This window comes from Pelophylax lessonae (assembly GCF_965119305.1).
Source record: "Pelophylax lessonae genome assembly, chromosome: 8".
Classification (NCBI taxonomy): Eukaryota; Metazoa; Chordata; class Amphibia; order Anura; family Ranidae; genus Pelophylax; species Pelophylax lessonae.
In genome coordinates this window covers 59,170,320-59,197,969 of record NC_138775.1, presented here as the reverse complement: position 1 = coordinate 59,197,969, position 27,650 = coordinate 59,170,320, and the positions used below count along the sequence as shown (strand labels likewise).

At 40.5% G+C, this 27,650-nt stretch overlaps 1 protein-coding gene across 3 annotated transcripts in view; it reads right to left on the bottom strand.

Moving 5' to 3' along the window:
- Positions 1 to 27,650, bottom strand: part of TAFA1 (TAFA chemokine like family member 1) — a 678,093-nt gene that overhangs the window by 134,942 nt on the left and 515,501 nt on the right. For all 3 annotated transcript variants that reach the window (XR_014225583.1, XM_082265573.1, XM_082265572.1), the window contains exon 4: positions 16,653 to 16,793. Coding sequence is in view for 2 of the 3 variants with exons in the window: in XM_082265573.1 (XP_082121699.1) it covers positions 16,653 to 16,793 (141 nt within the window). In the remaining variant the exon portion in view is untranslated. The remainder of the gene's footprint in view (positions 1 to 16,652; positions 16,794 to 27,650) is intronic.

Below are 27,650 nucleotides of genomic sequence, written 5' to 3'. Positions count from 1 at the left end.
ACACCAAAAGCTCATTAACTCAAGTTTAGGAGCTGTACTATACATGAAGCCTTAGTCTCCCGGGTTGAGTGATGCTGTCATTCAACCTGGAAGATTGATGACATCTTGTGGCAAAGAATTACTGCAGGAGACTGTTCCACATTGAACGTAATATTGCAACCAGAGTCTTCTTTTTTATTCTTTGGAGGCCGAGTGAGATATTTAAAACAAAATAGCCCCAATTTGGGCTTTCAAGTAAAAATACTTTGTCTTAAAAGCCTATATCAAACCGAAAATGAGTGCTCTACTTTGGTGTTTCTAAATCTTTTTAACCACTTTAGGACCGGAGGAATTTCCTGCTTTACGTCCAGGCCACTTTTTGCTACTTGGCACTGTGCGACTTTAACTGACAATTGCACGGTCATGCAATGCCGTACCCAAACAAAATGTATGTCCTTTTTTTCCCACAAACAGAGCTTTCTTTTGGTGGTATTTGATCACCTCTGCGCTTTTCATTTTTTGCGATATTAATAAAAAAAGAGCGACAATTTTGAAAAAATAACAATATTTTTCTACGTTGACAGTTAAAAAATATCCAATATATTCAATTTTTGTCATATATTTAGGCCAAAATGTATTTAGCTACATGTCTTTGACAAAAAAAATTCTCAATGAGCGTATTTTTAACCGATTTAAGACGGGAAGATTTTACCCCATTCCTGACCAGGCCATATTTTGTGATTCGGCACTGGGTTACTTTAAGGGACAATTGAGCGGTCCTGAAACGCTTTACCCAAATTAAATTTATGTCCTTTTTTGCCCCACAAATAGCTTTCTTTTGGTGGTATTTGATCACCTGTGCGATTTTTACTTTTTGCGCTATAAACAAAAAAAGAGCGACAATTTTGAAAAAATAATATTTTTCACATTTTTTTATATGAAATTCCCCCGCAAAAAAATGTAAAAATCAAAATTTTTTAACATTTTAGGCCAATTTGTTTTCTGCTACCTATGTTTGGTAAAAAAAAATCGCAATAAGCGTATTTTGATTGGTTTGCGCAAAAGTTATCGCAGCTACTAACTACGGGAAATTTATGTCATTTTTATTGTTTTTTTTTTAACTAGTAATTGCGGCGATCTGCGATTTTTTTTTGCGGGACTGCGACATTGCAGCGGACAGATCGGACCCCTAACTGACATTTTTGACACTTTTGGGGATACCAGTGACATTACTACAGTAATCAGTGCTATAAATATGCACTGTTACTGTAATAATGACACTGGCAGGGAAGGGGTTAACTTTATTGGTGGACGATAACGAGCCACTTTGCTGCAGTTTGCTCAATGTGAGCGGTCGGCAAGTGGTTAAAGTGATTGTAAAGTTTTTTTTTTTTTAATAACAAACATGTTATTCTTACCTGCTCTGTGCAATGGTTTTAAACAGAGCAGCCCTAATCTTCTTCTTCTCGGGTCCCCCGCCAGCGCTCCTGACCCAGAAGTTTTTTTTTACCTTAATGCATGAAGGTAAAAGCCAGACTGTCTTTACTACCACTTTAAGTCAAGTCACCCTTTTAAATTATGGAAAATCTTGAGGCACCCCATTTTTAATGATAATAATAATAATAATAATAATAATAATAATGTAATAATTATTATAATAATAATAATAATTTTACATAATGCAGAAGCATCCACACATGTAGGGCACCCAACATTAGAAGTAATTTATTCTTACAAAGCGAATACACCTTTTCTAATACACCTTGACTAATATGCCAGCGTTTTTCTTCTCCCTCAGTTTCTCACCCTCACTAAGTTAACGTGACCCCCAATGCTGATGGAGAGAGGCAGGGCAAACAAGATTCTTTGCAGGTGCCTGATGTCCTCCTTATAGCCGATGGCATCGTTGCCTGTTAGAAAGCTACCGACTGGTCTGCTGTGCTCAAGATTGTAATGCTGCTCAATAAAAACCCTAGGCCTTGTGTAACAAAAATGCTGTCTTAATAAACCCACCGGCTTATCGAGACTTTATAGGCAATTTAGGGCATATTTTTAGGCATTTTGACAAGGTACCCCAGAGGAACCCAGAAGCTAGCCTGGTTGGAAAAAGTTGCTCTATGCAAATACAGAAGGGCAAAGCCTTATACAGGAAAGAAAAGGAATGAAAACGCATTTCTGGGTTTTACTGTATGCCCATCATCAGCAATTTTGAAAAAAGGGTGAATTATTCCTAAAAAGGTGCCATCATTAGTAGCTCATTATTACTGCTGTTGATAAATGTGATCACCTAAGAATTAAAGATTTTCATTTTTACGCAGAACAAAATGGCAGGAAGCAGAGAGGTGTCTGTGACCCACTGTGGAGATTTACCCAACTTCTTGTCCTTATGACGCTTGTGCAAGAAATGTGGTAAATGGCTAAAATGTGGTAAAATGTGAAAATGGGTGTCACTAGGACAAGAAGGCACAGACAGCAATACAAAATTTATTAGAATCTTATGCCCCGTACACACGTGCAGATTATCTGAAGACTTTTGTCTTCAGATTTACCTTTTCTATGTAGTGCAAGGGCCTGCCGGATTGCATACAAATTGAAAGTGTTTAGGTTTGACCTCATATTATATGGTTTTGGTAAGTCTGCAGACAAAAGTCTTCAGATAATCTGCACGTGTGTACGGGGCATTACATTTATCAGTATCTAACATTTTCCCATTCTACTAATAATGTAGCATTTTTGGGGTCTGTGCTTCTGATTGACAAGCATTTTCTTCCCTTGTAAACAGTCCATTAGGGAATGTGTACTACTAAGTGATCACAGTCATGCATCTTTTTTTTATACAGTCATGCATCTTTTTCCTGATTCGCCATAGGTAAACAGTTTGGTTTTCACTTTTATATGAAGCATCTGCACGGGTATCTATAGTTTCCCACAGGCAAGACTCATAGGGTTGCCAAAGTAGCAAAGGCAGGCCTTCTGCATGCTGGGCTTACATCACTGTTTCAAAACTCTATAACTAGCCCATAAACATGGCTGGACAAATCTGGTGCTTCCATACAAGTTTGGCTGTCTGTTCTTTAGGGAAACTGTCCATTGGACATATTAGATGTCCTTCCTTGATTTTGCTCTCTCCCATTGAGTAGCTTGAGCATTGAAATTAATATGTAAATGCAGACTTTACTGTTTTAGTGACTTCTTTGCAGATATCTACAGTCATCTTGTCCTCGGGGGTTTTGGGTCTTCTCTGCACAAATGTCCGCCTACTCTGCCTAAGCTCATGGGAAGTACAAAATAGAAAGAAAGAAAAAAAAATGGGTAGTTCTTACAGTACAAGATGGAAAGAAAGAAAAAAAGGAGTAGTACTGATCCCCACGACCAACTTTATTTGTAACATATCAGTTTAAAGTGACGGGTGCACCTAAATCCAGCCTGTGGGCATATGGAGCTATGTTCCTCCAGGCATCTTCATTCATGCTTGGTATGGAAACAGTGACAAGATATCTTATGGTCTTTTATTTGGCCTGCCCCTTCCTATACCCCTCGTCACCCTACTGTACCATAAATCTTCCAATCATGCTTTTAGGTCAATAGGGAGTCAAAGGGAACAGGAAGGAAAAATCCGTATCACAACCGTGAGAGATCTCTTAACTGTTTCTATAATGAAGGCACTCCAACTTTTTTGAGTGCTTCAATATTCTGCCCATAATTTAGGTAAAACGGCAGATACTGTATATGGAAGCACCAGCCTTACCACCTGGCAGCCAATTTACATGGATCCATATGCTCATAGGTACTCCATAGAATCCTATGCTCTGTGGCCAATAATACCTTTCTGCACTGTGATAAAAGACAAGATGTGACAGATGACAGCTGGCGGTAACACACCTTATATCCTTTCGTAGCTATTTAAGAGCACCGTGCTTAAATCTCTGAGCCTGCTTTGCAGCGTCATTATGAGACAACGCGGTCATAGATTTTGCCAGCAGTGTGAAATGGTGCACATTGTTCATATGGACAGGACATTAATAACTAAGAAATCTGAAATCTCTTTTTATCTAGGCAGAGGAACTGCTAGAAGGATAAGAAGCTGACTCCTTGGTTTTAATAGAACATTATTTTTCTACCCTAAGAAATGAAAATTGATTGCACATCTTTTTTTAGCTTTTTTTTTTCCTCTGGAACTCTATGAGAAATAAATATCATATCAAGCTATTGACTTTGTGGCAAAAAGTCCTTTTAGTTTCATATATTGAGGGCATCTTTAAAAAATATTAATAAAAAATGCTGACATATAACATGTGGGTCTGGAGAGGTATTTTGACCTACACTGCTATTTATATTAGGTAAAGAAGTAAAAATACACACTTATAATGAATGGAGGTTACCAACATTACAACTGCCAGTTTTGACCTGCCACAAAAAGTCAAAGTTGCAAGTCTCTCATTCTTATTGTGGGTTTACTATCTGGTAATGAGTCACTGACCTAGAGCAAGCATGCAACTAGTAAAGACCTACTACTTGTTTGTTCTTGTAAAGACCAGGGCTATTTTCATAGAGAATAGGTGCAGGACCTCCCTCCAGAGGTATCACTTGTCTCCGCCCCCTACCCACCTCTGAGGACCGTTCCTTGGTTCCATCCCTTACCCACCTCCCAATACTGCCCTTTAAGACAATGCAGAACAAAGTATCATTTTGTGGTGTTAAGTCATTTCTATGGAATTTGGGAATGATAACAAGAAAAGCAGTAGAATAGATCCCCTGCAGTCAGCAACAATAGATTCCCACAGCAACAATGGACCACCCGCAACAAAATTTCCCCCTCAGCAAAAATAGACTCCCAGCAGAAAGAACAACAGATCTCCCTACAGCCAGCATCAATAGGCCCCTCCCATTAACAGTAGATCTCTCCGAGCAACAACTGACCCCCCAGCAACATAAGACCCACAGCAACACTAGATCCCCCACCAGCAACAATAGACATCAGTAACAACAGACCCCCCCCCCGCAAAAATATATCCCCCTCCAGTTAGACTAGATCCCCCAGCAGTGTGTATCAATAGACCTTGCAGCACACCCCAGCACCCTTTGCCATTACATACAGTCAGTCCTGGAAGTGCCGGAAATGTTTTCCCCCACGTTCCCGCTGAAAAAAAAGCCCTGGTAAAGACAATATTAAAATGGCAGCTCTAGAGCCTATACCTTAAAAGCAAGTCAGCAGTGGTAATACCCCCATATCTATCCTCAAAGTTTCACTTTAAAGCATATCTAAACCCCAAAACAAAAAAATAATATTACACTCAGTCAGGCCATAGATGAGGTAGCTGACATTGTATTTTATTTTATTTTCACCTAGTAATCCTACAAATATCACACTTCCTGCCTGGGATGGCCATCCTCACTTCTCCACTGAGTCTTTGAAAGGAGACATGGTTATCATCAAGACATGGTTATCATCAAGGCTGAACTTCAAATATTATACATTATATTATATATAACATTATATTCCTCTCTTCATCTTCACTAAATAAGAGAGGGGATTAGGAGTTAGGGATTAGGAAGAAGATAACACTGTTGCTTGAAATTCATCTCACAGGTAGTGACAAGGACACTGCTATTCTGGCAGGATCAACTGGTATTTTCTGTATGTGAGCAAGGTGTAGTGTGGTGTGGCAGTAAACACAAGTCCAAGATGGGCAAGTGCAATATACTGTAGAAAGAATCAAAACAGTACAACTAGGCTCGACAGATAGGATCTAGGCATGACCATCCGGAGCTAATTACGAACTGTAAAAGTGGTTTGTAGACTTGAAAGACACCAACAGCATCTGCAATGAGGAGCAGAATGTGGCAGGGCCGGTCCACACCAAAAGGGGAGTCTTCCTGAAGCAAGGTAGACATAGTCCTTGCATAGTCCTTGCACTGTCCCTCATCCTCAGAAACCTTTCCCTATCTCTAAGCACTGTCCCTGCCAGATGGGTAACCTGTCCCTACATTAGCCACTCTGCCTGACCCAAGATGGCCACCAAAGTCACGTAGGGTGCCATCACCCAATCTGGCAGCTGTGTTCCTGTGACTGCAGGAAGTTATAGAGGAACCAAGTTCCTCACAGCTGCCTACCCCTTCTGCATTGCCGCTTTGTTTGAGCGCCACCTACAGCGGGGAATATAGACTGCACCTGCCTACATGTACTTGCTGAAAATGTGCCATTAAAATCCATCCTGTTACTCCATACCATTTTACTTGCTGAAAATGCCTAACCTGAAATGATTACTAAATAAACTAATACAGCTGCCACATGTGGAGGGTCCAATTAGGTCTGTCTAAAAAACTGACAGACGGACCCGATTGTATCGCCTGTGTGAAAGGGGCCATAGTGCTTTCACCTCCTGAAAACTGGAAAAGTTGTTTTCTAACCTAAAGAAGGGGTAAATGTGTAGTGTTGTACCCAATAGATGACAGAAGTGGGTTTTTGTTGCTCATTTATATTCAGCATTCTGCTTATAGTGCATATGATTCTTTGTCCCAAAAACGTTTTTCTAAGCAATTAGACTAACCATAATAACACACTTTAACTTCACCTCCAACCCTCATCCTCTGCAAGTTTTACCACACGTTACATGTGAGTTTAATGGTAACACATGTACAATTCAACACACTAAAAATGTGTAGAGGTGAATGCCGCCTGATACTAACTTTTTACCTAACCTTGAACCCTAAACCTCAAAAAAACCTTGAAGGTCATATAACCATAAGGTGAAAAGTAGTATATGTAGGACATGGTGACAAATGCCATTTAAAAATATAAGATATATTGTATATTTAACACGTATCCATACTGTCCCAGTTTTCAAGGTTGGAAAAAGGGGCACTTTTGGTACCAAAACTTTTTGGTAAAACATGTCCTTGCCACAGCCTTGGTCAATCTTTATATACAGCTTTAATAAAAAAAAAAATCTTAAAGTGTTACTAAACCTACAACAGTAAAATCAGTCTGTATATACAGTAAAGCATGCTTGCTATACCCACTGTGGAACCTAAGGGGTTAATCCATTGCATTGTATAAAAAGGCTGTTTGATCCTGATTTCTCTAATCCTCCTCTTCTTCCACTGTCCCCAATCCATCTCTTGATAGAACAGAGCCTTTGGGGCAATTTGCACATGCTCAATATTGCTAGAAAGTGCATGTGATTGGCACAGGGACAATCAGCACTGTCCATACAGAGGGTCAGGGGTCCTTCAGCCTCATAGCACAGTCAGAGTATAATGAAAACTCCTCCCACAAGCTTTAAACAGACACTGATAGAAATCATAAGACTGCTATATACTGCTGATGAGAAAAGGTATTTAGCAGTTTATATTTACTAAAATAATTGCATTTCCATGTTCTGTGTACTGTGGGAGACCAGATATAGTGAATGTAGGCTCCTGGGTTTAGTAACACTTTAAAGTGATATTAAAGTCTTGTGTTTTTTTTTGTTTAAAAATAAGAAACATGTTATACTTACCTGTTCTGTGTAGTGGTTTTGCACAGAGCAGCCCAGATCCTCCTCCTTTAGAGTCCCTCGCCAGCGTTCCTGGCCCCTCCCTCCTGCAGAGTGCCCCCACAGCAAGCAGCTTGCTATTGGGGCACCCTAGCTGAGCTGCTGCTCTGTGTGTCTATTTAGACATGGAGCCGTGGCTCGGCCCCGCCCCCTCTCTCCTCATGGCTCAATGACTATGATTGACAGCAGTGAGAGCCAATGTGCCCCCCGCTGTGTCTTAGCCAACCAGGAGGGAGAGTCCCCGCATTTCGTGGCTCTAGTGCAACATCGCTGGATGGAGATGGGGCTCAGGTAAGTTTTAGGGCTGAGGGCTGAGGGGGGCTGCTGCACACAGAAGACTTTCTATTGCAAACCATAGCATGCATTAAGATAAAAAAACTTCTGCCTTTACAACTCCTTTTTTTATCTTAATGTATGTAATGCATTAGGATGAAATACCTTCTGCCTTTATAACCACTTTAATTTCTCCTTCCTGCATGAAATCTCTCAAAAATGTTGGCAAGGGGAAAACGGTAAGTTTTGCTTGTCCCTAATAATATGCCAAACATTTTTATAGGCTGTATCTTCATTCTGCAGAAATGTTCACTAACACAAGCACCCTACTGTTCTCTCACCACATAGGTCTATTGCAATAATTAGGCCATTCAGGGGTCAACTAGAAGATCTTCTAAGCATCAAAAGTGCTCATTGTTCAGAAAATAAATGTTTCCCTTCTTCTGTATAGGTTGCAGCACTGTGTACATTACAGAGCCAGCAGAGGGAAGTTTCAATGGGCCGCAAAGCATGCAGCCAAAGCAAGCATTTCCCCATGTGGCCCTTATATAACATTTTATCATTATACAGTAACATTTTAAGCCTGAAATTGAATGCATTTTTTTTTTAATGTGGACCATTTTTGTCAGTTGGATATCATCAATTAGTCCTCAGTCTCTGAATCTTTCAAGAAATACTCAGTCATTATGTATACCAAACCTGCCCATTCCACATGTATATTGTCTACAGCACAGTGATACACTTTAATCAGTTATTGCAGTGTGCTTCTTTACATCGATTTATGACAGATGATTCCAGAATTCTGATTTAAATTGTTTTAATATGACAAATCTAGAAAAATCAGCTGACAAGCAGACAGCTACAACTGACATCATATAGGAAACATTCTATATTTTTGTAACAGCTGCTCAAAATAGTTATTTAATTGATTCAACATGCTATAGCAGCAATGACATAGATAATATATAGAATAGGGAAACGCTATAGGTTTTGTTATTTATGGACAAAGATAACAAAAAATGGTTTAACGGAGCAGCAAATATTACTGTAACTTAAAGGCAACCCTGTCAGGTTTCAAGGAAATCCAAAAAAATATACAAAAAAGTCCGCTCTACAGGGTGGACAATCATCTTCGCAGTCCAATCTTCATTGGACCCACATGGACATGTCTTCAGCTTTAGACAACCCAAATGGACCACTGTAGGTTTTAGCCAACTAGACCACCAATGAGTGCACTGGAGCCTTGCTGCCCTCTTCAATTCAATCCAGGACTAAAAGCAAACATAAGAAGAGGGCGTCTGTGACGAGACCAATCTCGCCACTGGGCATTGGAGAAGCCTGGTTGCTTGCATCCTGCAATATGACTATGGACCTAGGGGCTTTTACCCCTTTAAGACTGTATTTGGGCATGAAAACGTGCCTGCGGTCGGTCAGAAAAGGACTTCCGTCTAACTTTTTAACCCCTGGAGGGATTTCTATGATTTTTGGTTATGTTTGCATTTGAAGTATGCTGATTCTGAAAATGTAAGTTTTATTTGAATGTGATGCATATTTTAGAAGTTATGAAAATGTTGCTTTTGGTCTGGCGTGGCTTTGCATTCACCTATTGTCAGGTGTGCTAAGTATTCCTGTTCCATTCTTACATGCTAATGACCTTGCATTGTTCTGGCCAGGTGGCTAGATAATTAGTTTAGTGTTATTTTGTGCCTGTTTACAAATCTATCTGCATATGCTAATGCAATGAGACTCACATTACCTGATAGTGTATATAATGTGTTTGTGTGGATTTAATAAACAGTTCTAAGTCAGTCCACTGCTTGAGCCTCACACGGAGCCTTGTCTCGTTCTTGGGGGGATTCACTGTATGCTGTTGGAGACTGATTGCTAGGAGTGTAAGCTGATGTATGCTTTTCCTGTTCGTCTGCTAGCAGCTATTCGTGAGGTTCCAGGTTGGAGTGCTATTTTGTATCCAGTTCAGGAGTTTGGTGTCCTGCAAGTAGCTGTGCCTGTCTCTCAGAAAGGGGCATATCGCCTAAACGGATTTTAACCCCTTGTCTGCTGAAACGGTCCGTTACAGCGTCCCAGCCTAATGCATTACTGTATAACTATTCAATAAATTTTTGAAAATAAAACCATTTTCTCACAAAACAAGATCTCTGAGGAAGAGGGCATGTCCCTCAAAATGTGTCGGCTGCACTCTACCCGATGGTTAAGCATCTGGTGGTGATTTGTTCTTTGTAACGTCTGTGTTATTTCTTCTTTTTTGAACATCATTTTATTTTAAAAAATTAATAAAGAGTTGCGCCTTCTTCTTATGTTTGCTTTCGCTTCAATGAAATCCAGTTTTACACTATTTTCCTTTGTTCCAGCACAGCAGCCTCTGTATGACCTCAGCAGTGTCAGATGCCCCTGCCACACACCGTAGTTGTATCTTTCTATCTTTACACCCCTACAGAAGTGGGGGTTGGAAGATGAAACCATAAATCGAAGGATTATTAACGGCACATCATTCTAGCAAAATGAAGATTAAACATGTATTCGCTACCATGTTTTGGGGACACAGAAAACCCCTTCCTTGGGCAACAGTGACAAATGAATATAACACAACAAGGTTTAAAGCCCAACTCCAACTTTAGATCTTGCTGAGAGGAAATATCAAATATAGCACACAAAAGTTCAAAGGGGGTGGTAGCAGTGTTGGGGTAGTTACTCAAAAAATGTAACTAGTTACTAGTTACTAGTTACTTCTGTAAATTGTAACGAGATTACTTTACTAGTTTACATTATTATTTTACATCCCTCTTTCTTAATTGACCGTGTAGAAGAAGATACATGACACTCTTTCTGCATAGAGTTTATTGTATAAACACAGGCTTTGGGAAACATGAGAACAAAACCTGAAAAAACAGAATAAAACATAAAGTGCAACAAAAAGTCATAAACTTCATCCCTCTCTATTCTTCGAAATAACGATTGTATCGCACGGCTTGGGTAACGCAGGAAAGCGCGTTCCTATAGCTTAGTAAAGTAGTGTAGTTACCTCCTATAGCCTAGTAAAGTAGTGTAGTTACCAATATTAGTATTGTAACTAGTTACATTACTTTGTTACCAAAAAAAGTAATGTAGTTACTGTAATCAGTTACTTTGTAACTAGTTACCCCCAACACTGGGTGGTAGGGAGCACAAAGGTGGAAGCATTGATTTGTCAAGGGACTGTGGTGGCAGGATGACTCCAGCAGTCTTATGTAACATGTTTCCTGAAGCATGTCCATGTGCTTCAACAACTTCTAAAGCCATAGGTGTGCGCAGGCTATTGCATTAATGTGTGCACCTCAAAGCTCAAACACACATGCGTGTGTGTGTGTGTATACAGTATATCCAAATATATATATATATATATATATATATATATATACACACACACACTATTATCAATAAATGTAAAGAAACATTTTAAAATGTATTAAAACATGGGCAATGTCCGTACAGCAGTTGGCAGTGTTGGTAGGACAGTGGATGGTGTCAGTCAGTAGAGCAGGGGATGCTGTCAGTAGGACAGTGGATGGTGTCAGTCAGTAGAGCAGTGGATGCTGTCAGTAGGACAGTGGATGGTGTCAGTCAGTAGAGCAGTGGATGCTGTCAGTAGGACAGTGGATGCATAGCTGCCAACTGTCCCATTTTTCCAGTCCCGGCAAATAGGACCCCGCGTCCCAGATAATTTACTCTGCTACTTTGATCTTAAGTTTGAACTGCCCTTTTCAATTTCCTGTAATTCTCTCATTATTGAGTAAGCCCCTATAATCTAATGATAAGTAGGCAGAGATTAATTATGTGGAGTGGGCGGAGCTTCAGGGTAGTGGGTGTGGTAAGTAACTGATAACTGTGCTGCAAAGTGTCCCTGGAAATGTTTTTCAAATGTTGGCACCTATGTGGATGGTGTCAGCCAGTAGAGCAGTGGATGCTGTCAGTAGGACAGTAGATTGTGTCAGTCAGTAGAGCAGTGGATGCTGTCAGTAGGACAGTGGATGGTGTCAGTCAGTAGAGCAGTGGATGCTGTCAGTAGGACAGTAGATTGTGTCAGTCAGTAGAGCAGTGGATGCTGTCAGTAGGACAGTGGATGGTGTCAGTCAGTAGAGCAGTAGACGTGTCAATAGAGCAGAGGTTGGTGTCAGTAGAGCAGTGGGCAGTGCACAGTGTGTGGACAGTGTCAGTGGAGCAGTGGATTGTGTCAAGAGGTGGATGTGTCAATAGGGCAGACGTTGGTGTCATTAGAGCAGTGGATGGTGTAATAAGTGGAATTTGTGCCAGAAGGGGTGATTAGGATATGCCCAAGCACATCTGGCACACCCTTTGCGCACACCTATGCCTATAACAGGGGTCTCCAAACTTTTTAAGAAAGGGGCTGGTTTACTGTCCTTCAGGCTTTAGGGGGGCCAGACTGTGGCCATTGGTAGTAGAAAATGCCGAAAGTACCTCATCATTGGTTTTAACCTCCCTGGCGGTATGATTCTTTCGGATTTTAGGTGCTGAAAGCGGTACCATTATTTTGCATGTAATTCTTGTGAATGAGCAGCCCAAACCAACTGTATACATTTATTATATATTTATATGTATACGTATATATATATATATATATAAACATAAAAAGTACAGTAAAACTGCAGGAAAGGGCACTGGGGGGCAAACTAATGTGATTTTTTTTTTATTTTGAACTGTATCAGTGTGTTTGGTGTGTTTTACATTTGAATTTTCCGCCGGTTCCACCCCCCTGCGAACGTCACGTCGCAGGAAACGGAAGACGGGGCACGGAGAGGATCGGGAGGAAGAACCGCCGCTAGACACTGCCGCGACACATCGCTGGATCTCGGTGACAAGGTAAGTAACCCTGCTTACAGGATCCAGCGATGCTTCTGGTGGTACCCCGAGTGTGGCTCGGGGTTACCGCTTTTGGCTCTGAAATTTAACCCCGAGCCACGCTCAGGAATACCGCTAAGAAGGTTAATGAGAGGCATAGTGCCCCAATGATGGTGTCATTATGGGAATGAATACAGGTGTGTAAGTGCATCCGCCTTCTCATATCCCAGTAGGGGGGGGATGATGCCCCATCACTGGTGTCAGTTGGTGGAATAATGCCCCTAGGGCCAGATAAAAGCAAGCAAAGGGCCACATCTGGCCCCCGGGCCACCATTTGGAGACCACTGGCCTATAGCATGTTTTTAGCCTCTGGCCATCCCAGACTAGAGACTATGCAGTCTCTACTCACCCCTTGTAGCTTGTTTTCAGTCTCTGACCATATCTTGTATAATGTCTGCAATCTCAGATTATCTCTTGTACCATGACTATCTTCTGTTGCCTGTCTCCAGTCTCTGACAGCTTTTTGTAGTAGTAAATTCACAAAATATTATGTGTGGTCCTATGGTGATGTGAGGGGCTGCACTTACGGCCCTCTATATTAAATGAGTTGACCACCACTGATGTAGATGAAAGAAGAGGATTTTACCTACATTAAGTTACATAGAAATCAAAGAAGCTGGACACTAAAAAGTTTTAGCACATCCATTCCACACTCTGCCTTATTATCTCCTTCCTTAGAAACATATCCAGAGGCTTATTTCAGCAGTTACTCTGCAAGAGCTCTAACCTTGTGTCCTGAATTTACTAGAAGGACTTTTTTTTTTTTTACTTATTTACATAATTCGCAGCACTGGCTTTTTATCTGGAATAAAAAAAAGAAAAAAGAGATGCTTTAAAGTTTATGTATGCAGAGCCATACTTGGATTGAAGTAATCCTGTACTTTTCCCGCGACCTAGCATTTCGGGACTAGTCAAGCATAGACATGATAGCAGCGCCGGTGTCTATCATACATGAAGTGTCGATGTCAGAGGAGGGGGGAAGCAGAAGTAAAATGGAAGCTAAACCATTCTTTTAGTCCCCATTCGCATCTGAGTGATTTGAAATCAAGGGCAGAATCAGCAAGTTTCCAAATCGTGCTAAAACTACAGCAAAGTGTGCAATGCCGCATTTGGGTGCCATTCATTCTTAAAAGCACCCCAAACGCAGTACAATTTTGGCATGCAACAAAACGTACGTTAAAAAACACACCTGGCTCAGCGCCAAAATTTGACAAATGCGCATAGGGTAACCCGTGCAAGTGAATTGGTTGCCTTATGCACGACTTGTGGAAACACGTGTAAATCGCACAAAAAAAGCGAGCAGGAATGCAAAATGAGAACGAGGCCTTAAAGCTTTCGGAAGAAATCAGACATTAACTTATTATATAAATTATATTATATAAATTCCAATGCATCTAAAACCATAAAAATTATGGTGCTTGCAGTGGTTTGTGGTGGATTTGAAGGGTTCAATGCAATTTAAGGCTAGGTTCACACCTACGCAGACTGCAGTTGACGCATTTTCCCGGTCATTTTGCTTTTTATTTTTTTACACATGTTTTTGATGTGTTTAAAATGCGCCTTTGATGCATTTTTCATTTTTGGAGGTGTTGTTGTCACCCAATGCCAGAAAATACATAAAAAAATACAAGCACTGCATTTTTTATGCATCTTTGATGCATTTCCACTGTGGTTCTATTAAAGTCTATGTAACCAGAAAGGCAACCTGGTGTGGGCAAAAAAGTCCCTTTCCAAAAAATGCACTGGTTGAAAATGCACAGATGTGATCGTGACCCATAGGAAATCACATTAAATGGACTGTAGTGCGTTTCTGCAAAACTGAAAATGCACTGCAAAATGTATCAGTGTGAACTTAGCTATAATGGCTGCTGAGGGTTAAGGCCCCTTTCACACACTCCGTCCGTCGGACGGAGTCCGTTTTTCTCAGCGGGGGATCGATCCGCCGATCCCCCGCTGAGCAGGACGGTGACAGCTGTTCTCTGTGCTGTGTGTGGAGACACAGCTGTCAGTTCCCCATACATCTCTATGGGGGAAATCGGATGGGAACGGACCGTCGGCCCGTTCTCATCCGATCCCATATGATCTGATCCACTGGACGGATGGAAAATAGGGTTTCCATCCATCCAGATTTGACGGATCAGATCGGATGTGAGCGGACATGTCTCCGCTGACATCCGATGCCCCATAGGGATGCATGAGGTGACCGTTCAGATCCGCCAAAAAAACGGACAGGCGGATCTGAAAGAGTGTGAAGGAGCCCTAAGGCAACACCTTTAAACTATACAAAGCCTGTCCATTTGCCAGAAAATGACCCCTCATTAACCTTATAGTCTTACTTTTTTAACAGAAAAAAATATACAGTACAAAAAGTAAAATAAAAAGTGTAAAGTAACAGTAAACAGATAATGGTCAAGTACATACATAACATAAAAAATACAAAAAAAAAAAACACTTAATAAAACAATAAATAAAAGAAACATCTCTAATTATATCTTCCTTCCCCAAAGAAAAGAACACCTTTTAAATAAATAAAAAAAAATTTTTTCAAGCAGAACCAAGTGTTAAAAATCACTCCACTCATCCATATGTGTGTTTTAGTGCCTGTTCCCACTGGTACAATGAGGGAAACCCTGCGATCCAGTGGCGGTTCCAGAATCGCACAATGGTTCAAACTGAGATCTGCGAATCGCGGGGGGTGTCAATGTAAACTTAATTAAACTCTCAGATTGGTTTACAGATTGCAGTACAAACTGTGAAATGGTGCAGGAATCAGATCGCATAGGTGTGAACACTCATGTGATCTGATTCCAGTGCGAACCAAAAAAAAAGGGTCCTGCGCCATTTTGGTGCGAATGGGTTTTGATTTCAGCCATATAGTTTGTATGGCTGAAATCACATTGCACAGATATCACATGCACAGCAATGCGGTGCGAATCCCATGCGATGTCTGGCATCACACTAGTGTGAACCAGCACTTAGAATTATTCGGTAGAAGTTTCATGTGCAACAATTCCTAGCAACCAACCTAAAATGTGTTTTCTGTAGTCAAACTAAAGAAAGATGATTTGTGATTTCTATGGCTTACGGTCCTATGCACATATGGACATCAAATCACCCCTAGTATTTATTGCCAAATTCAGGGGAGGACTGGAAACCTTTAGCCCAAATACAACCAGCTAGCTCTTTCATGGTGGAGACACAATGGGGTTACTTTACTAAAGGCAACTAGACTGTTCTCTTTGCAAGGCCATTTATCCCAGACTTTAGTAAATGTTATAAAATTTCAAATAAATTGATCCCCGGTTTCGGCACCAATAAAAAAAAAAAAAAAAAATTTCAAATAAATACCCAATCACGTGCAAGGAAAATAAAATTAAAAGCATTTTTTTTTTGCACATGATTGGATGGCAACAGAGTTTCACCTAATTCACAAAGCTCTGGGGCAAATTAATTTGCAAAGGGCAACTTCCCTTGCTAAGTAAACCTTTACCTTTTGTAAACCTTTACATTTACCTTTTGTAAATCAACCCCAAAGGGCGCCATAGTGCCTCACTAACTGGTAGGCATAGTGAGAGGTAGGTGTTCCTTGTGCAAAACCTTTTACACATCTTCAAAAGTTTGCTTTTGTGGTTGTTGGCATGCAGTCACATGATATCTCTGAGATGCAAAGGAAGTTGGCGTTGGAAGACCTCCCTATGTCAGAAAATGTTATCAAGGTTTGATTAAGGAGCAGGTAACTATGTAATGCCCACCATGTACCATTAAATATTAGACCCAATCTAAATGTTGTCTGAATGGTGAAATGTCTCTACTCAGGGTCACTAGCCATATCCATTAATCTTCTTAGTACTGGCGCCCACCAAAGTCCTCCCCTGGCAGATTTTGCCTTCTTGCACAAGACATGCATGAAATTTTTCTTTTAATACAATATAGCACATAGGCACTTACCATCAACACAGGAGGGTCTGTTTCTGGTTGTACCAGCCACTTTTCCTGGCAAACAAGAACATTTTACGGTTTGAGACCTTTCTTCGATTCTGTTCTTATTACAGCATCTGTGGGCTGCTATGACTTCGCAGGTTCCTCCTTCTGCAGAGAGAAAAAAAAAAAAACATGGAAGATCACGGAGCTCACATACGTGCTTGTTGGTTTGAAAAAAAAAAAAAAATCATGAATGTGACACAGAGATAAGGAGAAAGATATACATAACTTTTCTCGTAATTTTATGAGCACACCATGAGTATTGACGCAGTCACATGACTGTGCTGATAAGTACCTTGCTTTGGCAAAATTCCTAGTATGCATCACAGACTTCTAATTGGCTCTAAAAGGCTGACTGGTCACATGCAGGTATGTGTCCTAGGTAATTTCACAGCTGACATTTCTCCTGGAAGGTTTGTATAACTGCACAGGATTGCAGTACTTCAACTTTAATACCACGTAAAGTTTACAATATGTGACCTACACCCAAAACGAAGGGAGGTAACTCACCAGATCCTATCCGCTTCTGGATATACAACACACATAAGTACCAGTACCACATCAGGTCATCACAGTATGTACAGGTGCATCTCATAAGATTAGAATATCATCAAAAAGGTAATTTATTTCAGTGATTCAATTCAAAAAGTGAAACTCATATATTTTATATAGATGTGTTACACACAGAGTGATATATTTCAAACATTTCTTTCTTTTCATTTTGATGATTATGGCTTACAGCTAGTGAAAACCCAGAATTCAGTATCTCAGAAAATTAGAATATTACATAAGACCAATAAAATAAAGTATTTTTAATACAGAAATGTTGGCTTACTGAAAAGTATGTCCATGTACAGTATAGTATGCACTCAATACATGGTCGGGGCTCCATTTGCATGAATTGCTGCATCAATTTGGCGTGGCATGGAGGTGATCAGCCTGTGGCACTGCTGAGGTGTTGTGGAAGCCCAGGTTTCTTTGTTAGCAGCTTTCAGCTCATCTGCATTGTTGGGTCTGGTATCTCTCATCGGTATCAGGACAATATCCCCCCGGACATTATCCCCCGGAAAACATCCCCCTGGACATAATCCCCCCGGGACAACATCCCCAGGGCAATATCCCCCAGGACAATATCCCCCAGGAAAACATCCCCCTGGACATAGGGTTAGGGTTAGGGTTAAGGTTAGGGTTAGGGTTAAAGGGGGTATATTGTCTAGGGGGATATTGTCCAGGGAGGATATTGTCCGGGGGGATGTTGTCCAGGGGGGATATTGTCCGGGGGATATTGTCCAGGGGGGATATTGTCCAGGGGGGATATTGTCCGGGATGGATATTGTCCTAGAATCCTCTCATCTTCCCCTTGACAATACCCCGCAGATACTCTATGGGGTTTAGATCAGGCATGTTTGCTGGCCAATCAAGCAAAGTGATACCATGACCATTAAACTAGGTATTGGTACTTTTGGCTGTCTGGGCAAGTGCCAAGTCCTGCTGAAAAATGAAATCAGCATCTCCATAAAGTTGGTCAGCAGAGGGAAGCATGAAATGCTCTAGAATTTCCTGGTAGAGGGCTGCCCTGACTTTGGCCTTGATAAAACACAGTAGACCAACACAAGCAGATGACATGGCTCCCCAAATCATCACGCACTACACTTGAAATATATCACTCTGTGTGTAACACATCTATATAAAATATGAGTTTCACTTTTTGAATTGAATTACTGAAATAAATTTACTTTTTGATGATATTCTAATTTTATGAGATGCACCTGTATATAGTTGCATAGTTCATGTGGTTGATAAAAGACACAGGTCCATCCAGTTCAATGCAACCCCCCCCCCCCTTCCCATCTCAAAAAAGACAAAAAAAAAAAATCAAAGATTTCCATACACCCACAGTTCATCCACAGGAAGGCAAATAAAAACCAATAAAGCATGATTCAATACTTTTCCAGTACTGGAAAAGCTCTCTTTCAAGAAGCACGTACTGACCTCTTATATGTTTAAGGACAGAGGATCTGGTGGATTACCTTTTTCAGTTTTAGGTGGAGGTTGTATTCTTCACACCATGGTGGGGTTGTTGAAAAAACGTATTTTTTCATTTTGTATAGAGTAAAGGAGGGTTGTAACCCCAGTAATGTTTATTTTCGCCATCTAAGTCCCGTTGCAGGGATTTCCCTTCACTTCCTGTCCCATAACAGGAAGTGAGAAAAAATCCCTGCAAAGTAAGGGAATTCCTTTGGGACCCCCAGGTCACCAGAACAAGTGTCCCCATTGGAAGATTTCCCCTCTATTATTTTTCTGGGGACAACCCAAAATGTGGGATTTTCTTTTATTTTCACTTTCAATAATAATAAACAGGAAATTGTGTCCTGGTAAACAGGACAAATAGAGAGGGGGAATCTCCCTAACGGGGACACAGACAGCAATAATATTGAACAGAGGTTTGAATCCCTCTCCTCTCTATCCAAAACTAAAAAAAAAAGTTTTGCACTTAGTTATACTTTAAGCCTACAGTGTTAAAGTATAACTCTAGCCCAGGGATCTTCAAACTACAACCCTCCAGCTGTTGTGGAACTACACATCCCATGAGGCATTGTAAAACTCTGACATTCACAGACATGACTAGGCATGATGGGAATTGTAGTTCCTAAACAACTGGAGGATCACAGTTTGGAGACCCCTGCTCTAGCCAAAACTTGTTTGGTGTTGGTAACGTTGGGGGTTTGATAGAGTAGAGATTGGCTGGAACCTCTGTGGCCTCATTGCAGAGATTTCTAATCACTTTCTGCACTAGCAATACAGCACGAAATAAAGGGAAATCTGCCAAAAGTGAGGGGAAAACTCTACCTTTTGGACTGTGTTCCCCATTGCACAAAATAACCAGTGTTCTGGTGACAACTGTCCTTGAAACTGAAACTGAGGAGTAATCTGCCATACCACTACAAAAACCTTGGTATGTGGTTGACACGAAGCACCTTACACAAAGAGCATACTTCTTGATAAATGAGATCCACTTTTACTTGTTAGGCCGGCCATATACAGTTCGAATCTTGGCTGGTTCAGCAGGATCGATCAACATGGGTTCAACCAGCCTGCTGGATTTTACACGCGATTATTTTAAAGTGGAGTTCCACCCTAAAATTATACTTACCTCCATCTTTTGCTCCGGATCACCTGAAAAACAAATGGACAATTGCAATTTTTTTTTTTTTTTTTTACTTACCTTGTTTAGAAGAAAATATACTTACCTTACTTCCTCTTCCTCCCCTCGGCGGCCATGACGAGTCGTCACTTCCTGGCTTGCAATGATTCCTGGGAGCTGAACGTCATCACTCCCAGGAATCAATGCGCCTACACCGGCCCCGACGTCAATTCCGGTGCAGGCGCCGTCATACCTTGCTAAACAGCTTCTGGGCATGCCCAGAAGCTGTGCAGGGATGACGCTGCGGCACCAGAAGTGATGGCGGGGCCGGTGCAGTGCATCGTGGGACCGAAGAAGACGGAAGAGGACACAGAAGAGGATCGTGCTGGCTTCAAGCTGCCCACACCTTAGATGGCAGCGCTGGACAAGACATTTTCAAGGTAAGTATTTCTTCTAAAAGGTAAGTGCAACCCGGGACAGATCAGAGGCTAGCCATTGTGGAATGCACTAGCCCTGACTGTCCCGGGGGTATTTTTATAAAAAAAAAACTTTCCCAGGGTGGAACTCCGCTTTAAGCAGCTGTAATTCGTAAGCAATAATCACTGTGTTCTCCCAGCAGGGACAGCTTCACCCGCCCCACTGCCAGGAGAACACAATGACTTCGCGGGAGGGATTACCCTGTCAGCACTGTTGGTATTGATGGGGGAATCAAAATTTCCTTCCTGCAAGCAGAGGTTCACTCTATCTATGGCCAACTTAAGCCAACACGTGTAGGGATTAAATCACTTCTTCTTCAGGGCAGCATACAATATCCTATCCATTGCACTTAAAAGTGTTGCTAAAAAATTGTCCATAAATGCTGCCTTAATAATAGCTATAGCCAATGACATCATGTTGTGGAGGGTGGTTACCTCAGCTGGCTGTTTATATGCTCAGTAAACATGTCATATAAACTTTAGATGATTTGCTATTTTGATTATTAGTTGAGTTTTGAAATTTACTTAAAAGGCATGATAGGAATTATTTTATGGCTATACTGTCCATGAACAACAGAACTTTTTTACAAAAGTTTGGTTCCCTAAATACCAGCATTCCATCATCTTAGAACTGTTTGACTAATGATGGTATCATAATTACTTTGTCACTAAAAAAAAAAAGAACAAAAAGAACATTGTACCTGGGGCTTTGAGGGCTAGGAAACAGTTTTATCAATTACCAGAGAACAGTACATCAAGATATTCATCTCCAAAAGTATTTGATAGCTGCTTGTAAATGTTTAAAGATTGCTCTCCCAAGAACATCAGAGGTCATTGTTAGGTAAGGACCTTGTGAATTGGGACTGATGTGAAACTAAGGGGATTATTTGGAAAGAACACTATTCACTGCACACAAGAATAAAGAATTGTTTGGTGTGCAATGTAATTGTACTTCATTTCCATCATTTCTGAATGAAAGGGATGTAAGTTAGGCAAAAAACCAAGGTACCCCTTAACCACTTTAGCCCCGGAGGATTTTCCTGCTAAACGACCAGGGGGTATTTTGCGATTCGGCACTGCGTGACTTTAACGGACAATTGCGCGGTCGTGCGACGCTGTACCTAAACGAATTTGACGTCCTTTTTTTCCCACAAACAGAGCTTTTTTTGGTGGTATTTGATCACCTGTGCGCTTTTTACTTTTTGCGCTATAAACAAAAAAAGAGCGTAAATTTTGCAAAAATAACAATATTTTTCACATTTTTTTATATGAAATTCCCCAAAAAAAAAAATGTAAAAATCAAAATTTTTTAACATTTTCGGCCAATTTGTTTTATGCTACATATGTTTGGTAAAAAAAATCGCAAAAAGCGTATTTTTATTGGTTTGCGCAAAAGTTATTGCGTTTACGAACAAAGGGAAAGATTTTTGTCATTTTTGTTGTTTTTTTTTAACGCGTAATGGCGGCGATCTGCGATTTTTTTTGCGGTACTGCGACATTGGGGCGGACAGATCGGACCCTTGACTGACATTTTTGACACTTTTGGGGTTACCAGTGACATTTCTACAGTAATCAGTGCTATATATATGCACTGTTACTGTAAAAATACACTGGTAGTGAAGGGGTTAACTTTATTTGGGAGGGAGGGGCTGTGTGTGTCCCTAGGGGGGTGCTTTCTACTGTGATTGGCTGTGGCTTGAGGTGTAAGGACACTGATCAACGGATCTACATAGTAGATCCGTGTGATCACTGTCTTTACACTGAGGAGAATGACAGGCAGCTTGTTTACACAAGCCGCCTGACTTTCTCCCGACCCCCCGACGATCGCCGAGTGACCGGCGGACATCGGGTCCGCCAGTCACACGCGCGGGGGGGTCCGTGACCGCGCAGGAGCGGGAGCGCACCTCCGCGGGCGCGCGCTCGCTCCCCAGAGCCTCACAGGCTAGCGACGTAGACCTACGTCGCTCTGCCTGTGAGGGACTGACTGCCGCAGTAAATATACTGTGAGCAGTCGGCAAGTGGTTAAGCTGGCCATTCATTGGCCAATTTTGCAGTAGATTTGAAAGCCTAACAAGAAAAATCTAAACGTTTGCCTATGAATGAAGGATAATGTTAAAATATAAATTTTAAGGTGTCATGGGATTTTAGAGTTATCTTTTCCACTTTGAAGATAGTAGTTTTCCTTCAGAGTCTTATTGCCCCATACTCTTAATGATGACAATGACAATCAAAGATGAAAAAAAGTTGCCAAATCATTACAAAATAAGAAAAGAAGTGCACACCTATAGTCTTAAAAATTTTAACCAAAAAGGAATAAGCAATTGCTCTTACAAAAACATAAAGTTCACTTTTTAGAAAGTATCCAAGAAAGCACAAATCACAAGAGCTGGAGTCCACAGGTGTAAAGCTCAGTCTTACCAAATCACCTGCAGGGGAAGCTTAGACAAAATTCAAGTGTAATGTGCCGCTAGGACCTGACTGCACAACAGGAATGGTTCCAAGAAACCACATAGTGCAGTCAGATTTTGCTAGTACTTTATAATATCTTTGCTGGTTTTGTCATGGAGTTGCAATATTACTCCTAAATATTTGCAAAGATACTTTTTCTTTATGGCCAGTCTCCCCATCACCACTGGTTACCACTATAAACATGGAGTGGTTTATAATCTATTTATGTTTTCTAAGTTGAAAAAGTATTTTAACCCATAATTCTTTTTTCTGGGAAAACTATTATTTTGTGTCTAGAAGGTTACAATGGTTGTTTACTCTATAAATCATTGCTGAAACTTTGACACATCTTCATTGATTCTTCAAAAAATTTACCTATGTACAACCAGCCATAGATCGTGACATAATTTAACCACTTGCCGACCGCTCACATTGAGCGTACTGTGGCAAAGTGGTTCGTTATCGTCCAGCCACGTAGGTCTACGTGGCTGGACTCCTCCCCTTGTGGGCGGCGCGCGCTAGCTCCCGCTGTATTCAGTCACAGCAGGAGTCGGGCCAGGGGATCATCGGGGATCTAGTGTGGAGATCCGCCCGCTTGTGTAAACAAAGCGGGCGGATCTCCTAAGTGACAGGCAGTGACAGATTGCAGGATTCAGCATAGCTGAACCTGCGATCTGTGCCTGTGTCACACAGTCCCCTCCCCCCACACACGTCAGTAAGCACCAGGCATACATTAACCCCTTGATCACCAATAAAAGTTAACCCCTATCCTGCCAGTGTCATTTTTACAGTAACAGTGCATATTTATAGCACTGATTACTGTAGTAATGGCACTGGTACCCCCAAAAGTGTCAAAAATGTCAGTCAAGGGTCCGATCTGTCTGCCGCAATGTCGCAGTCCCGCAAAAAAAAATTTCAGATCGCCACCATTACCAGTTAAAAAAAAAAACTATTAAAATGACATAAATTTCCCGTAGTTAGTAGCTGCGATAACTTTTGCACAAACCAATCAAAATATGCTTATTGCGATTTTTTTTACCAAAAATATGTAGCAGAAAACAAATTGGCCTAAACTGTTAAAAAATATTGATTTTTACATTTTTTTTGGGGGGGAATTTCATTTTCAAAAAATTTGAAAAATATTGTTATTTTTTTCAAAATTGTTGCTCTTTTAATGTTTATAGCACAAAAAGTAAAAATCGCACAGGTGATCAAATACCACCAAAAGAAAGCTCTATTTGTGGGGAAAAAAAGGACATACATTTAATTTTGGTACAGCATCGCACAACCGCGCAATTGTGCATTAAATTAACGCAGTGCCGAATTGCAAAATATGGCCTGGTCAGGAATGGGGTAAAATCGTCCGGTCTTAAAGCGGTTAAAAATACGCTCATTGAGAATTTTTTTGTCAAAGACATGTAGCTAAATACATTTTGGCCTAAATATATGACAAAAAATGAATATATTGGATATTTTTTAACTGTCAAAGTAGAAAAATATTGTCATTTTTTCAAAATTGTCGCTTTTTTTAATAATATCGCAAAAAATGAAAAGCGCAGAGGTGATCAAATACCACCAAAAGAAATCTCTGTTTGTGAGAAAAAAAGGAAGTAAATTTCGTTTGGGTACGGCGTTGCATGACCGCGCAATTGTCAGTTAAATTCGCACAGTGCCGAATCGCAAAAAGTGGCCTGGACGTAAAGCAGGAAAATCCTCCGGTGGTAAAGTGGTTAAAAGATATTTTTTGCTTAATATAGTCAGGTATGCAGCTGAACATATTAAGTACATAGGACGTGGGAAGAACCATAAAGGCAGACTGGCATCCATATTTCAAGTGCTGCACATATTGTGGGGGGTGGGAAACTATCTCTAAAGTTAAATTTTCCCCCAAAAAAATCATCTTCCTAAGTAGGGTGCAGATAACTCTCACTGAAGTCTTGCAATTCTTCTCCTTCCAAGGGCTTGTCATGGGATCAAATTCAAGAGCACGGGTTACATTCCCTCTGTGTAGGGGAAGATTAGAGTTTGGAAAGAGGCACTATCTGGTAGACTGTGCCTGCATTCTATACTCTATGCTTTATAACTAAAATGACATGACTGGTGGGGGGTAATGGGCACCAAAGAGAATAATTCAACTTGTAGCAAAGAACATTCTTGAGTTCATTGTCTATTTAGACTCCCAATCCACCCAAAGATAAAATGTTTACATTTCGTGTGGATGTGAATAGCCTGAATCAAAAAACAGATTATTTTATCTCTTGTAGACACCAGAGGTGGGATCTTTGCACGTAAGTTCCCAGCTCCACCCACCTGCCACATTTATTATGAAATTATCTCATTATTGGAATTTTTATTTAGTATACACTGTGGAATTCAGAAAGATCAGAGTCAGAAATTACTGGAATTCTCAAAACATCTAAAACAATGTGGTGTATTCAATTGTCAAGCATCAACTCTAACTAAAATACCCATGCTGGATGGCCTTAAAAAAAATTAATTCTTGAGTCTTTAATAGTGAAAATATGAATATTTAAGTATATCAGTCATCCTGCAAGGAATATAGCCAATTCTGGAATCTGTTAACATTTATCAAATAAATAAATACGTTAAAAATGGTAAAACAAAAATGCCAAGTAGTCCACCCTACACATCTAACAAATAACATATCTGTTTCTTCATTAAAGCATATTACAAACCGTAATTTCCACCAGATTAGTCTTGATGTATGACAGTAGCCAATTGCTAAGTGTGTCATGTAGATGTATTATAACCTTGTATATTCATACAGGTAATAAAGATCACCGTATTATATTTTGGCAACTACAAAATAATGAAAATGTATGAGAGCATGTTTAATATATTGCTTATATTACTTAATTTACCTGTGTGGGACACAAAGGATTACCCGTCTTTTTGTGGAAATGAAATCCATGTGTGAATGAAATTTCTCGTTTAATAATGACTTCTGGCGACACTAATGTAATCGGTGTTGAATAGGCTTCTTTGTTTGTAGTGTCATATTAATATGAAATATATAGCACACTTCTACATACAAAATGAATTTATGGTAATTATGTAGGAGTTGGAATAGTGGATGGTTCCAAGAACTATGGGAGAAAGTTGCAAGCTAATTTGTGTGATTAAAGGAAGCAATAAACTGTTCGATCCTACCTAAATTCAACCTCGCCTGTGATGATGGGGCAGGGCTAAGGGGCAGGGGGCGACTGGGAACTTTTAGACTGGGAACCTTGTATCTGGCACAGAAGGGGGATGGGGGGGGGGGAGGCATATGTAATTGCACAGTCTCTTTCAAATGTTTTTTTTTTTTTTTCTTTTTTTGGAGATGGAACCTAAGAGTGATAAGGGGCGGAAGGGGGGGGGGGGTTAAAAAAAAGGAAAGGAGAAAAAGTGGGAAAAGAAAAAAGAAAAAACAAGAAAAAGAAAAAGAGGTAAACAAAAAAAAATTACAAAACGTTTCAAACACTGCTGTGTACCACTGTATTTGCTTCCACTACATCTACAAATTTGTTTAAAAAGTCTGATATCTCGCAGTCAACATAAAGTGGGCCCATTGTATCCAAGTATTTTTAAAGTGAACTTCCTATCTCCTTAATGAAGCTGTAAGTTCCACTGTGTGCATTATATTATTTACTGTTCTAATCTAATAGTGCACAGTGGGGGGGGGGGGGGGGGAGGAGGAGATTTCCAATGTGTTTGTATGCAGGCCCTCGCTGCATTTAAAATATAAACAAACAATTCAGCCAAGCGCTCACTCAGACCGCTAACGAGTTTTAGGAGTCAAGTTCCCTTCATCAGAGCTGGTCATGTTAACAGCAGACCCAAATAAATACTAGCATTAATTGAACTGGTTCCTGCCTCCTGTGGGCGGTGGGTGGGACCGTCCAGTATACAGACCAGCCCTCTGTCCTCATCCACCTCAAATTATCAACAAATAAAAAAGGAAAAAAAGGAAAAAACAATAAAAATAATAATAAAAATAATAATAATAATAATAATGATAATAGCAATGGGATATCTCAAAGTAGTCACTGGCTGGTGGTCAATGGCAGGACCAAACCAGAAACAGGGAGGCGGGAACCGGTTCAATTAATGCTAGTATTTATTTGGGTCTGCTGTTAACATGACCAGCTCTGATGAAGGGAGCTTGACTCCTGAAACACGTTAGTAGTCTGATCTACAAGGACATGTTCCATTCCATGTGTGGTGTATGCTTGTAATGCGATTTTAACGCTCTTCTTGTCTGTGAGTATGCAATTGGCTTTTTATTAAAATATCATATATGGTGACCACGGGTAATGCACTGGGTGTTTGCGCCTCCTTTTTCTTCTCTTTTATGTGCATTTAAAATATGTCTCACTAGAGAATGCTGATATTTTAATTTGGAAAGATGGCTAAGGTGTAGCAAACAGGCTACCGGGTCATGGACAATGGAAAGGTCCGTAAGCTCTTCAATCAAAGCGCATACATCCTGCCAGTAAGGTTGAATTTGAGGGCAAGTCTAAAAAATATGATAGAGCGTTTCCCTGTCATCACATCACCGACAGGTGTGGTCAACAGTAGGAAACACTCTGTGTAGTCTCTCCAGAACTCTAAATCTGGTCAGGAGCTTATATCCTGATTCCTGCAGTCTCAAAGAAATTAAAGATCTGTGTAAAAAATGTAAAATAAAGTCTCTTTGGCCCACAGATGCCATATTTAGATCTATTTCACATACTGTAATGAAAAAGGGAATAAAAGAGTCTGGAGGGGCAATGCAGCGTATGCACAGAGGCCCCTTCGTATAGGTCGACCAGCAATACAATGGCGCTCAAAGATGGTAGGTATATCAGAAAGCTCTGATCATAAAGATATCAAAGAAAGATAATGCCATAATTG